Source organism: Salvelinus alpinus, chromosome 1, assembly GCF_045679555.1.
Source record: "Salvelinus alpinus chromosome 1, SLU_Salpinus.1, whole genome shotgun sequence".
Classification (NCBI taxonomy): domain Eukaryota; kingdom Metazoa; phylum Chordata; class Actinopteri; order Salmoniformes; family Salmonidae; genus Salvelinus; species Salvelinus alpinus.
In genome coordinates this window covers 22861534-22877240 of record NC_092086.1, presented here as the reverse complement: position 1 = coordinate 22877240, position 15707 = coordinate 22861534, and the positions used below count along the sequence as shown (strand labels likewise).

Sequence of the window (15707 nt, the reverse complement as noted above, 5' to 3'; positions counted from 1 at the left end):
TTAATTGTGCGGTCGGTGGCAGCGGGCATCAGGCGGGTTTAGGATCTAGGACAGTGCACCTGCTACACAAGTGTCCTAGATTGCCCACCAGATCACTTTAACCCAACCCATCAAATTAATCAAGTCTTCAGAGGCCATAGAGCCCGTTTGGGGCAGCCATCAGGGGAGGGGGTGAAGCAACTGATGAGGACAGAGAGACCGTCTGGGGCAGCCATCAGGGGAGTGGGGAAGGGAGTGAAGCATCTGATGAGGACAGAGAGACCGTCTGGGGCAGCCATCAGGGGAGTGGGGAAGGGAGTGAAGCATCTGATGAGGACAGAGAGACCGTCTGGGGCAGCCATCAGGGGAGTGGGGAAGGGAGTGAAGCATCTGATGAGGACAGAGAGACCTGTATGAGCTGATAGGAGGGAATGGTTGTACAAAGAAGCAATGCTGGGTTACACATGACAGTTACATCCTGTTGGCACCATCTTCCTGACCCCAACCACACTGTGCTGGTGTGGATATGTACCTTTCACTGGGCTTTACATCACAGTTCCCGCAACTACAGTGGATGGATGTGTAACCAGGCCAGCACAGTACCAACAGCTCTGCTCGGTTTGGTTCAGCTCAGTAGCCTAGTGGGATAAAGGTATTAGTCTAGACTCTAGACAGAACCATTAGTTCTTTGCTAACCAGGTTCCCCACATAAAATATGTTCTGAATGTGAGTCAAGGTATAGGCATTCATGTGATGGGTGATGTCTGATGTGATGAACCATGTGTTAATACACTGAGGGGCCCAGGAGGCCCCGAGGGACTGGGGATGACTAACTGCCTACTCTTCCTAATCTAGGACAGCTAGGCACACCGCACATCCTTCATGACTCTCATGTTTTAGTCGTGTTGGGCCAAAAATATGTCCGCCGAGGTTAGTCAAACTGGGTCGCCCGCCCGACGGCTTTTTTTGGATCACAAAAAAAGAAGGAAATTGTGCCATCTAAATGATCGCCGCCTCCTGAAAACCCACCCTGGACAGCAAAAAGCCTTCCCCGTCAGTTTATTTTTACTAGCATCAAAGTGGGTCAATGACGCCACAGAATAATATGACGAAACCCCATTTAAACATTTCAACAGTGTCTGAATGGGCCACCACAGGAAGAGAGGGTCACGTCTAATAGTCCTTTTCAAAACCTTTTTATTGGTCATATAGAAAATAAAGTAAGCTGTATCAACAAACATACTATATATACACACACACATCAATAAGTTAGACATTTCAGAGGACCACGGTTAAAACCACAGTCATTATATATGAATACATCATATTACTTATCTACAGATTGCAAAAAAGTACAATCATTTACAAATAGTTACAATGAACTATTCTCTGTTTTCCATACAAAGTACTGCAATATCTTATTACAACCCATACAGAAAAATAACAAAAACAGATTAATAATAACTTTATATACCATTCAGACACTTCCAACAGCTTTATTTTCAGACTTAATACCTTTGAAACATAGACCTAAACTCGAGTGAGAAATACCTGCACAGTCAAATGTTCACCAAGCATAATTTGATTCAAAAAAGCCTACATATCTCTACTAGAGCTAGCAAACCGTCACACAAGTGCTGATAAGTTATTCATCCTCTCTAATACAACTCACTTTTAAACAAAAAGACATAACCAAGTAAAAACGAGATCCGCTGCAGAACAAATGAATTCCAGTGTTAAGATCAATATCAAATACACATTCAACAAACAAAGACAAAACAATGGAGTTTCAGGAGACAATGAGCAGTAATGATTGAATTAGCAGCATGGTAGGAACCAAACTAATCAAACCACAAATGACAACAGAAATTGCAAGTGGCCCTTATGTTACTCAGGATTGTGTTCCTGGTCAATTCTACTTCAGGACATAACTTCAGCCCTGTTTTACAGATTGTATAACCACACATCTATAGACTGTATAATGTAGAATATCTGTAGGTTTAGTCTTTAGGACAGGTAATACCAGTCTTCTAATCTATGGAGTGATATTTGTGACGACAGAAATTCAATTTGTGAATACATATTCAGTTTCTGCTGGTTCTGATATCACTCCATAGTCTTCGGGTTTAGGGGTTTGGGTCAGGGGAGGTCTACTGTTAGAGAAGGTTTAGTCAGGCATTGGGCTACTAGAACCCCTTTAGACAGGCATCACAGTGAGTGAACATCTGGGGTGTGTCCAGTGAGGGGGGAACGCTCAACAACGTTGCAGATAAAAAAATATATATGAACGGATCTGACACAATTCCCAATTCTATCATGACAGGTAATCATATCTGTTCTACACAATATATTTATATCTGAACAGTTGTACCCTCTAGCAGGTCCCATGGTTTTCAATCTCCTTAACCAACATAAACTAAGGGCCAACTGCAGTTTGGTGTGTGTGTGGGGTAAAAGAACAACGCCACAAAAACCTTCAAAGAATTCCAATCCAAAACACAGGAGCTGTTGGTATAAAAATCATTAGACCACAGTCACTTGTCACTATTACAACGATATAGACTACTCTTCTAGCTTTACTCACGCCTGTCCACTGAGTTTGCATATGTATAAGGGTCACTTTTTCACGCCGGTCAACACTACCTACAGTAGCTACCTACTATACACCTTAGTGTGTGTGTGTGTGTGTGTGTGTGTGTGTGTGTGTGTGTGTGTGTGTGTGTAATAGAGAGATACTCCCTCTCCAGAAGAGATACATGTACAGTGAGCACCATAATTCATTGGACAGTGACCATATTTTTGTTATTTTGGTTCTGTACTCTAGCACTTTGAGTTTGAAAGGATACAATAACAATGAGGGTGAAGTGCAGACTGTCAGCTTTAATTTGAGGGTATTTTCATACATATCGGACGAACCGTTTAGAAATGACAGCACCTTTTGTACATGTGTGTATAAGTGACAGTTGTATCAACTGTATGACGGCAAAACCCCTTAGTTGCTCTAGCAGTATGTTTAGTATGTGCAGTATGTTTAGGGTCATTGTTTTGTTGCATAATGACGTGCCGTCCAATGAGTTTGGAGGCATTTGGTTTTATCTGAGCAGATAAAATATTTCTGTTGACTTCAGAATTCATTGTTCTACATCTGTCTGCAGTCACATCATCGATGAAGACAAGTGAGCCTGTTCCACTGGCAGCCATACAGGCCCAAGCCATAACACCCCCTCCATCATGTTCCACTGGCAGCCATACAGGCCCAAGCCATAACACCCCCTCCATCATGTTCCACTGACAGCCATACAGGCCCAAGCCATAACACCCCCTCCACCATGTTTCACTGGCAGCCATACAGGCCCAAGCCATAACACCCCCTCCACCATGTTTCACTGGCAGCCATACAGGCCCAAGCCATAACACCCCCTCCACATGTTCCACTGGCAGCCATACAGGCCCAAGCCATAACACCCCCTCCACCATGTTCCACTGGCAGCCATACAGGCCCAAGCCATAACACCCCCTCCACCATGTTTCACTGGCAGCCATACAGGCCCAAGCCATAACACCCCCTCCACCATGTTTCACTGGCAGCCATACAGGCCCAAGCCATAACACCCCCTCCACATGTTCCACTGGCAGCCATACAGGCCCAAGCCATAACACCCCCTCCACCATGTTCCACTGGCAGCCATACAGGCCCAAGCCATAACACCCCCTCCACCATGTTCCACTGGCAGCCATACAGGCCCAAGCCATAACACCCCCTCCACCATGTTCCACTGGCAGCCATACAGGCCCAAGCCATAACACCCCCTCCACCATGTTCCACTGGCAGCCATACAGGCCCAAGCCATAACACCCCCTCCACCATGTTTCACAGGCAGCCATACAGGCCCAAGCCATAACACCCCCTCCACCATGTTTCACAGGCAGCCATACAGGCCCAAGCCATAACACCCCCTCCACCATGTTCCACTGGCAGCCATACAGGCCCAAGCCATAACACCCCCTCCACCATGTTCCACTGGCAGCCATACAGACCCAAGCCATAACACCCCCTCCACCATGTTTCACGGATGAGGTGGTATGCTTTGGATCATGGGCATGTCTTTTTTTCCCTCCACACTTTCCTCTTTCCATCACTCTGGTACATGTTAATCTTTGTCTCATCTGTCCATAATACTTTTTTTTACAGAACTCTTGAGGCTCTTTTAGGTGCTTTTCAGCAAACTGTAATCTCGCCTTTCTGTTCTTCAGGCTTATCAGTGGTTTGCATCTTGTAGTGTACACTGTAATCCTGCTGGTGTAGTCTTCTACGTATGGTAGACTGACAGATCTACACCTGCATCCAGGAGAGTGTTTGGTCTGTTGGGCTGTTGTCAGGGGGGTTTCTTCAAAATAGAGAGTATTCATCTGTCATCCACTACAGTGGTCTTCCTCAGTCTACCAGGTCTTTTGACATAATTGAGTTCACCGGTTGTTTTTGTCTTGTTAATGATGAACCAAACTGTTGACTTGGGCATGCCCAGGGTTTTTGTAATGTTCCTGATTGATTGATTTTCATTTCTGAGCCTTATGACGGCCAGCTTCATTTGCATCGACACCGCCATCTTCCTCATGTTGTCACACCCCAACAACAACCTCCAAAGGCAATAGCAAAGTCTAGAATCAATACTATTCATCAACAGCTCTCCTGCATTCACTAACGACACGAATGAATACACCTGCCTAACGACACACATCTGTGAAGCCAATTCAACAAACACTTGTAGTACCTTAAGATGGAGGGACCATGTACAAAAGGTGCTGTCATTTCTAAACGGTTCGTCCGATATGTATGAAAATACCCTCAAATTAAAGCTGACAGTCTGCACTTCACCCTCATTGTCATTGTATCCTTTCAAACTCAAAGTGCTAGAGTACAGAACCAAAATAACAAAAAAATGGTCACTGTCCAATGAATTATGGTGCTCACTGTACATATGCGAGACAGGTCATAGGTCGGGGGTGCCTTTTTAACATTGTAAAGACACATTAAGTTTCACTCCACAAGACTGCCACAGCAACACGAACCACAACACCCATACTGGGAAATGTCAAGAGTCATATATATCCATGGATTATCTTCTAGTCAATGGAAATATCTAAGTGTGTTTAGAAGACATAGCGAGGATGTTTTAGCGTACGTACACTATATACTAGGGCTGTGTCTGATGGCACCCTATTCCATATATAGTGCACTGCTTTTGACAACGCAGGGAAGTGTCCATTTCAGATGCCCCATTATCTGAGCTCAGAGGTGTGGGGAATAGCATATTAGACATTGGAGTGCAGACCTATTCTCTCTTGTTCAGGTCTACCTACCATACAACTTCAAATGCTCTGGGTTCCTCCTGTTCAGGTCTACCTACCATACAACTTCAAGTGCTCTGGGTTCCTCCTGTTCAGGTCTACCTACCATACAACTTCAAGTGCTCTGGGTTCCTCCTGTTCAGGTCTACCTACCATACAACTTCAAATGCTCTGGGTTCCTCCTGTTCAGGTCTACCTACCATACAACTTCAAGTGCTCTGGGTTACTTCTGCCTTCCTTGACACTTTCTAGCTATAGACTAACAGTCTGGATCCTGGATAATTTGGACATATCCAGCTCTCTCCTTCCTAACCTTTTCCTCTCAGCTGCTCTGTTTTAAAAGGATACGTTCAGTAATTCACAACTTAATGGTAGATGGTATCCTTACCCTGATAGAAGTCTACGAGCCAGGAGAAACTGTAATGATTGGGTTTTACATTACTTAAAGATGATTTGGCATCACTTTTTGAACATTTGCCCCCATCACTCCCATTGATTTTTAGCTGTCAGAGGATGAAGTAAGCTGAAGTTTATATTGGCTGATTAAAGAAATTCGAACCATGGAGTACAGTTTCTTCAGGCTCATATAGACTATATTCAGGGCAAGGAACCATCTGACATGAAGTTGTAAAATACTCAACATATCCCTTAATGTCATTACAAAGATACTGTCACTTTTTAAGGTAAAACTGCTTCCTGATAAATCCCTCTTACAGGGTCAGAGGACAGGAGTGACACTTGGCACATAAGCAGCATTACTGCCAGCAGGTTGATCTTCCCACATCTTCATTTGGTGTCTGAACAAAAAGACCTTTTAAAAAAATTGTAAATGAGCGACTATCAACATAAGAGCCATCCCCAACAGCTTCTTCTCGGAGCTGTAATGGTTTATTTTTAGGGCAACCTTGATTTCTCCTGAGCAGAACAAGCTGGAGATTAGTGCATGTTTACCCTCACACAAACCATGAACACAACCTGACAGTCAGGACCTGTTGTTAGTCACCTGTATAAAGCTGAATGCTGAGCCTCCCTTCTCATAGTTAGAATGAGAAGAAGTTATTTATTCAAGGAGAACTTTTACAATGCTTGGCTATACAGTAAGAGAGAGTCAAATATTTTGATTTTGCTTAGTCTTTGAAAAAGTTAATTGTGAGGCTATTATCCCTTGGCAAATTGCAAGTAGTCCCCTTTGGTAAATGGATAAGACAATAACAGTTTAATCTAAATCAGAGGTGACGTCCCCCTGGAATTGAAACCAAAGAGGTTAGGAGGGTCACTTAACTGGGATTCAAAATGAACCAAGGGCATTATCATACCCCATAAAAATTAACCAAGGGCATTACCTTAGCATTATCTTACCCTACCTATGCCTGCTCGGTCGACAGTAATGACGTCGACAGTAATAACGTCGCAATGACAAAAACATTTGTGAATCACAGCTAGTGGAAGATATTACAGATGCCAATATGGATGAAGACAATAGATGATGTTTACACCAGCTATATTATGTCTATTACAGATTCCTATAGAAAATACCACAGCATGACATCTATACAGTGAACAACACTGCCAACTGTCACTTATACACGTCACGTCACGCGCTACCCCACACAGTACGCGCCTAGTCACTAGAAAAAGCTACCAGCCTTCAATAGTAAGCCACTTTTGGTACAATTGCAAAAAGGATATCACAGGTTTTTTTGTTTGAAGTTTTCTTTTCCAGTGTTTCTATAAACAACGCCAGATGCTCGTCTATGGATCAATACACATCAAGAACTCCAAGTCAACGACTTCTAGAATACACACACGTTGACCATTAAACAGTAAAGCTTGTTGTGTGAATATGATTTTGGAATATGTGACCAGCCAGTTCACATGTTATTACATACGCACAAAAAAAACTATTTATTTACAAAACAGTTTCAACTTATTTACTCGATGGAGCACAAATTGAGTTTTAAATGTTTTGAGGATAAAAATATTGTCCCCCGAAAGCATAATCATCACAAGATCTTGTAAAAACATTCTGGTTCTCAGATACTGGAGAAATAAACAATCTTGTAATCCTGGAATGGCAACTCCAACATCCCACCTATTATTATAATAATATGGCATGGTCAACTCCAACATCCCACCTATTATTATAATAATATGGCATGGTCAACTCCAACATCCCACCTATTATTATAATAATATGGCATGGTCAACTCCAACATCCCACCTATTATTATAATAATATGGCATGGTCAACTCCAACATCCCACCTATTATTATAATAATATGGCATGGTCAACTCCAACATCCCACCTATTATTATAATAATATGGCATGGTCAACTCCAACATCCCACCTATTATAATCATCATCATCATCCCATACCAAGTAGACTATCGTATTATTTTGCCGATCAGATTGACTCATTCCACTTCCATTAAACTATGTAAGAGACATCTCCTATGTCTCAGTGCATGTGTGTGTTATTGCATCTCCTGTTGGTAAGATTCAGTGACAGGCTGAACTGAACCTAAATAAATGCTCAACTTAACAGAAGTTCCTGTTTAGTTTGTTTTACCAACTAAAATCACATGAACTGGTCTGATGGGTGAGTTACTAGTCCTTACTGAAGGCTGCTCACAAGACATCAATAACATACAGTGCATTTCCCTCTTCTCATAGTAGTCAGTGCATTCTAACAGGCCCAGGCTTGTTGCTAAGTGCAATCACTCTTTCTCCACTTGTGATACGGAGAGAGGGCTAAGAAGTTGAAGCATAATGACAACCGGGTGTGGCTAGACTGTTGGTGGCTAGTAGTTATGAAAGAGTGCATTTCCACATCAAAATCCTGTGTCGGGACGGAAAAGACTCAAAGAGGGGCCATCTGGAGGAAACAAACAAACACTCAAACACTTAGTACCATGTACAAAAACACACAAATCAATCGAGAGCTCCACTTCCAACACCAGATGGAGTGACATCAATTATGGATTGGGCTGCGTCGTACGACCTTCCTGGACTCACGTGACGTTTAACCTTTTGGAATCCAGTATGTGAAAATACACTATAGAGGACGGATGTGTGTATTCCAGCGGAGGCTCATTGTAATGGCTGGAATGGAATTCATGGAACAGAGTCAAACATGTGGTTTCCATATGTTTGATGTGTTTGATCCCGTTTCATTTATTCCATTCCAGCCATTACAATGAGCCCGTCCTCCTATAGCTCCTCCGACAAGCCTCCTCTGGTGTATGTATTTCTGCTTGTACAGTGCCAAGGCAGTTTATCCTGTCTGATAAGGGTTGGTGTGGCCTCTGCTGCTGGCCAATTGAAAGAGTGTTACTAGCTGGTACAAAGGTCTGGGGGGTTGTGTTGTGTGTTCTGGCCCAAAAGACAGACAAGGGAACTAATCCTGTGCTCCATGATGATACAGTGACTATAGTACACGTTGTTTCATTAGTCTGATAACTCTCCACGCCACCCAGCCCCGATACTACGACCTGGCTCCCGTCTTGGACTTGATGATGGTGATGACGCTGGTGGCCGTGGCCACCTTCCCAGGGACCAGGGGCCCCATGACCCCCCGACCCCCTGGGGTTAAGGCTACGGCCGGGCTGCGCGCCACAGTCCTGGCGAAGCTCTGCAGGGCCTCGTACTTGGAGCGCAGCGAGTCCAGCTCCACCTTCATGGTGGCGTTCTCTGTGGCCAGCTTGTCCACCTCCAGCTGCAGCGCCGTCTTCTGCTTCTCTAGCTCCTCCTTCTGGGTGACCCGCTTGACGCGGCAGCTGGCGGCGTAGCCACGGTTCTTCAGGGTGCGCCGCCGCTGCTTGAGCTGCAGGATTTCGTCCTTGGTGAGGCCGCGGAGGTGAGCGTTGAGCTCCCGGACAGACATGGTCACCAGTTCGTCGTCCGTGAGGCTGGTCCCATTCTCCCCTGGCTCCTTCTTCACCTGAGAGGGAAGTGAAGGGGGAGATGATTTATTTTGGAGGTAAAACATTTTTCAGTAAAAAGTACAAAGCCCAGAGGATAACTCATGAAAGCATTATACAGCAGTTATTTTCAATGTGGTCCAAAGAGCAGGGGAAAGGGGGGGATGTGGTCAGGAGGAGGAGAAAGGGGGGACAAAGAGGGAGAAGGAGGAAGTGGGGTGATGACAAACAAACAAGTATGACTAGAGTACAGATGGTAAGAAGACACTGACAGTGTGAGAGAGACAAAGGTTAAGGTAGGGGTCAATGTACTTCTTTGGTTAGTTTACCTTCAAGGCTTTGTTTCCCTTGTTTGTAGTAGTCATGCCACGAGAGCCGCTTCCAACTACACCACTTGTTGGTCTGTGGAAGAGAACAACTTCAATAAGAATCCATATAGCCAGAGGAGGAGAACAGTGAGGTTTCACTGAGAGTTCACTTCAAATATAGAAGAACAGGAGAAGAACAGTGAGGTTTCACTGAGAGTTCACTTCAAATATAGAAGAACAGGAGAAGAACAGTGAGGTTTCACTGAGAGTTCACTTCAAATATAGAAGAACATGAGAAGAACAGTGAGGTTTCACTGAGAGTTCACTTCAAATATAGAAAAACAGGAGAAGAACAGGAAAGGTACTCAAAAAGATCTGTTCCTCAAACTCAAAATCCATTGGAGGAAAAGGTCAGAGAGGAGGGACCTTGGAAATTCTCTAATACGGATGAGAAGGAAACGAGGAGATAGATTGTGCAGAATAGAGGAAAGGCAAATTGTGACGGAGGCATTAGTTTTCAGAGATGGAGCAGAGACTTTAGCTCTTCCTCTAAAAGTAACAGGCAGGCCAATCAGTAACAGGCAGGCCAATCATTTGTGCAACTGTGAACTAAAGGACAGTTGGCATTTGACAGTTTGGCACAATTACAGCAGTAGCGACTGTCACTTTGATTTATTAGAAAACAAAACCATCAGCGGGGAACTTCCTCAACGAGCAGCCACCAGACAGGAAACACCTCAACTGAAAAAGTCCCCATCCTACTGTATGTACCTCAGACTAACATCTCAGACAAACAGCTCTAACAAACACACACACCACACACCTCAGAAAGAACTGACTGTATGTACCAGTCCTGACACCTCAGACAAACAGCTCTAACACACACACACACACACACCACACACCTCAGAAAGAACTGACTGTATGTACCAGTCCTGACACCTCAGACTAACAGCTCTAACACACACCACACACCTCAGAAAGAACTGACTGTATGTACCAGTCCTGACACCTCAGACAAACAGCTCTAACACACACACACACACACACACACACACACACACACACACACACACACACACACACACACACACACACACACACACACACACACACACACACACACACACACACACACACACACACACACACACCTCAGAAAGAACCGACTGTATGTACCAGTCCTGACACCTCAGACTAACAGCTCTAACACACACACACACCTCAGAAAGAACTGACTGTATGTACCAGTCCTGACACCTCAGACTAACAGCTCTAACACACACACACACCTCAGAAAGAACCGACTGTATGTACCAGTCCTGACACCTCAGACTAACAGCTCTAACACACACACACACCTCAGAAAGAACTGACTGTATGTACCAGTCCTGACACCTCAGACTAACAGCTCTAACACACACACACACACACCTCAGAAAGAACCGACTGTATGTACCAGTCCTGACACCTCAGACTAACAGCTCTAACACACACACACACCTCAGAAAGAACTGACTGTATGTACCAGTCCTGACACCTCAGACTAACAGCTCTAACACACACACACACACACCTCAGAAAGAACCGACTGTATGTACCAGTCCTGACACCTCAGACTAACAGCTCTAACACACACACACACACACACACACCTCAGAAAGAACCGACTGTATGTACCAGTCCTGACACCTCAGACTAACAGCTCTAACACACACACACACACACACACACACCTCAGAAAGAACCGACTGTATGTACCAGTCCTGACACCTCAGACTAACAGCTCTAACACACACACACACACACACACACCTCAGAAAGAACCGACTGTATGTACCAGTCCTGACACCTCAGACTAACAGCTCTAACACACCACACACCTCAGAAAGAACCGACTGTATGTACCAGTCCTGACACCTCAGACTAACAGCTCTAACACACACACACACACACACACCTCAGAAAGAACCGACTGTATGTACCAGTCCTGACACCTCAGACTAACAGCTCTAACACACCACACACCTCAGAAAGAACCGACTGTATGTACCAGTCCTGACACCTCAGACTAACAGCTCTAACACACCACACACCTCAGAAAGAACTGACTGTATGTACCAGTCCTGACACCTGACACCTCAGACTAACAGCTCTAACACACACACTTTAGAAATAACTCAGTCTGGGGAATATGTCCATTGTCCACGGAAAATGTTTAAAACACATTTAAAAGACAAGCGTTTATTATTCGACAAGTTCAGGTAGTTCATCCCCGTTTGGTGACTAATGAATAAAAGATGACAGGGGAGGGAAACTGTATTCCAGTCAAGTCCATCCTATTCAACTATTACTGTACATATTAGAGGTCGACCGATTAATCGGAATGGCCGATTAATTAGGGCCGATTTCAAGTTTTCATAACAATCGGAAATCGGTATTTTGGGCGCCGATTTAAAAAAATATATATATATATATTTTTATACCTTTATTTAACTAGGCAAGTCAGTTAAGAACACATTCTTATTTTCAATGACGGCCTAGGAACGGTGGGTTTAACTGCCTTGTTCAGGGGCAGAACGACAGATTTTCACCTTGTCAGTTCGGGGAACCATTCTTGCAACCTTACAGTTAACTAGTCCAACGCAATAACGACCTGCCTCTCTCTCGTTGCACTCAACAAGGAGACTGCCTGTTACGCGAATGCAGTAAGCCAAGGTAAGTTGCTAGCTAGCATTAAACTTATCTTATAAAAAACAATCAATCATAACCACTAGTTAACTACACATGGTTGATGATATTACTAGATATTATCTAGCGTGTCCTGCGTTGCATATAATCTGACTGAGCATACAAGCATACAAGTATCTGACTGAGCGGTGGTAGGCAGAAGCAGGCGCGTAAACATTCATTCAAACAGCACTTTCGTGCGTTTTGCCAGCAGCTCTTCGTTGTGCATCAAGCATTGCGCTGTTTATGACTTCAAGCCTATCAACTCCCGAGATGAGGCTGGTGTAACCGAAGTGAAATGGCTAGCTAGTTAGCGCGCGCTAATAGCGTTTCAAACGTCACTCGCTCTGAGCCTTCTAGTAGTTGTTCCCCTTGCTCTGCATGGGTAACGCTGCTTCGATGGTGGCTGTTGTCGTTGTGTTGCTGGTTCGAGCCCAGGGAGGAGCGAGGAGAGGGACGGAAGCTATACTGTTACACTTGCAATACTAAAGTGCCTATAAGAACATCCAATAGTCAAAGGTTAATGAAATACAAATGGTATAGAGGGAAATAGTTCTATAATTCCTATAATAACTACAACCTAAAACTTCTTACCTGGGAATATTGAAGACTCATGTTAAAAGGAACCACCAGCTTTCATATGTTCTCATGTTCTGAGCAAGGAACTGAAACGTTAGCTTTCTTACATGGCACATATTGCACTTTTACTTTCTTCTCCAACACTTTTACAAGTTTTGATTTCTGGTAAGTTTTGATTATGGGGTGAATATATTTTATGACATATATTATTTTTGTTAACTAGTAAATAGTAGCCTACAGCAAAGTGTGTTCAAATAATTTCTAACTTGTAAACAATTTCTGCTAGCTAGTTTTTGCTACCATGTGGGTTTAAGCTTGCTTGAGCCTGCTGAGGAGTGTTAATTCACCTGTTTCCATACACGTTTTATTTTTAAACAACTTCTTTTGTAAGATAAATATTTAAGCAGTTAGATAAATGTTTTATCTACATGGAATTGTATTTTGGGTTTTTTTACTCATTTTTTTCTTATCTTTACAGGAAAATGCCACAGGCACTATCTGATGTGTGGAGACATTTCACTGCAGCAAATGTAGAAGGAAAAGCTGAGTACATTTGCAAATACTGTGCCAAATCATATGTGAATAATGCAACACAGATGCAGAATGATCTGGCCAAGTGCGTTAAGTTCCCTCAGCGCTCACAACAAGCAACCTCTTACAAAAGTCCCTCTACTTCTATTCGAGGTGAAAAAGAGGAGACACCTTATTGATAGCAACAGCTTATGGTCCTCCTGGAAACAGAAGTTTTTTTGACTCAATGGACGAATGCAGTCAGAGAAATGCTGATGAATGTCTTGCTCGAGCTGCGTATGCAACTGGTTCACCTCTGATGCTCACATGCAATGTGTATTGGAAGAGATTTCTGAATGTTCTTCGCTCAGCATACACCCCTCCAACCAGACTACTTATCTACTAATTTGCTGGATGCAGAGTTCAACAGAGTTCAAGTGAAGGTCAAGCAAATCGTAGAGAAAGCAGACTGTATTGCAATCATCTCTGATGGGTGGCCGAATGTTCGTGGGCAAGGAATAATTAACTACATCATCTCCACCCCTCAACCAGTATTCTACAAGAGCACAGACACAAGGGACAACAGACACACCGGTCTCTACATTGCAGATGAGCTGAAGTCGGTCATCAATGACCTTGGACCACAGAAGGTATTTGCTGGTGACAGACAATGCTGTGAACATGTTCGCTGCATTGTCTAAAGTGGAGGAGTCCTACCCTCACAGCACACCCATTGGCTGTGCTGCTCATGCATTGAATCTGCTCCTCAAGGACATCATGGCACTGAAAACAATGGATACACTCTACAAGAGAGCCAAGGAAGTGGTTAGGTATGTAAAGGGTCATCAATTTATATCAGTAATCTACCTCACCAAGCAAAGTGAGAAGAATAAGAGCACCACATTGAAGCTGCCCAGCAACACCTGTTGGGTGGTGTTGTCATCATGTTTTACATTCTCCTGGAGGGAAAGGAGTCTCTCCAAGAAATGGCCATATCAGTCTGCCGATATGGACAGCCCCATCAAGAGGAACCTCCTGGATGATGCATTTTGGGAGAGAGTGGTAAGCAGCCTGAAACCTATAGCAGTTGCCATTGCATGGATTGAGGGAGACAATGCCATCCTGTCTGATGTTCAGACTCTGCTTGCAGATGTAAGAGAATCAATCCGTAAGGCCCTGCCCACTTCACTGTCGCTCCAAGCAGAGGAAACTGCAGTTCTGAAATACATCATAAAGCATGAAGACTTCTGCCTGAAGCTCATACACGCCGCAGCGTACATGTTGGACCCCAAGTATGCTGGCAAGAGCATCCTGTCTGGTGCAGAGATCAACAAGGCCTATGGTGTCATCACTACTGTGTCTCGCCACCTTGGCCTGGATGAGGGCAAGGTTCTTGGCAGTCTGGCGAGGTATACTTCCAAGCAAGGGCTTTGGGATGGAGATGCAATATGGCAGTCGTGCCAACATATCTCATCAGCCACCAGGTGGAAGGGACTTTGTGGATCTGAGGCTCTTTCCCCTCTTGCCTCCACCATCCTCCAAATCCCACCAACATCATCCGTCTCAGAGCGCAACTGGTCCTTGTTTGGGAACACACACGCACACCAGAGCACACAACAGGCTGACCAAAACAAGGGTTGAGAAATTGGTGGCCATCTGGGAAAATCTTAGGCTTTTTGAGCCTGACAACGAGCCATCCTAAACAAAGTTGGAAAGTGACAGTGAAGATGAGGCCTCAGAGTCAGATTTTCAAGAGGTGGACATTGAGTAGGTCCAAGGAGAAGACATGGAAGCCTGAGAGGAAGACAACCAAAGCTTTAGTCTATAAACTATAATTTTATATAGTTTATATAATTCCCAATATTCCCTTTCTTTTGTTGTTCAGTGAAATCATCCCATGTGAAGAGTCAACTCATTTAATTAAAGTTCAATTCGTAACTAAATATTTTTTTTCTATTGAAAGGATTTAATAATTTGCAATTATGTCTACTTATGATAAGGTAAAGGGTTTCTGTTTCCATATGATATGGTAAATATATCCAATGCAAAAAACATCTTAATTTAAATGGTATTAATATTAATTTGCATATATTTCCGTTAATTCCCATATATTCCCGATAATTCCCATGGAAAGTTTCCACCTATGAATATTCCCCAAAATGTGCAACCCTAATCTGTAGTATTCCGGAACCCTTCCAGCTGAGCTGGTCCACAGTGAGTGTGAGCCTTGTCACAGTGTCAGAGGGTAGCGGAACACACGCTTGTGACTGAGTAGACCAGTGGCCCTTGACGAACTGCTTTACTCAACACAGAGAAAAAGCTGTGTCAG

At 43.8% G+C, this 15707-nt stretch overlaps 1 protein-coding gene across 1 annotated transcript in view; it reads right to left on the bottom strand.

Annotated features, from left to right (window-relative positions):
- Positions 1-1159: 1159 nt before the first annotated feature.
- Positions 1160-15707, bottom strand: part of LOC139571464 (transcription factor MafG-like) — a 68399-nt gene continuing 53851 nt past the window's right edge. The window contains exons 2-3 of the mRNA XM_071394362.1: positions 9581-9653; positions 1160-9271 (exon numbers count right to left, since the gene is read on the bottom strand). Coding sequence (XP_071250463.1) covers positions 8816-9271; positions 9581-9616 — 492 coding nt within the window. The 5' untranslated portion in view covers positions 9617-9653 and the 3' untranslated portion in view covers positions 1160-8815. The remainder of the gene's footprint in view (positions 9272-9580; positions 9654-15707) is intronic.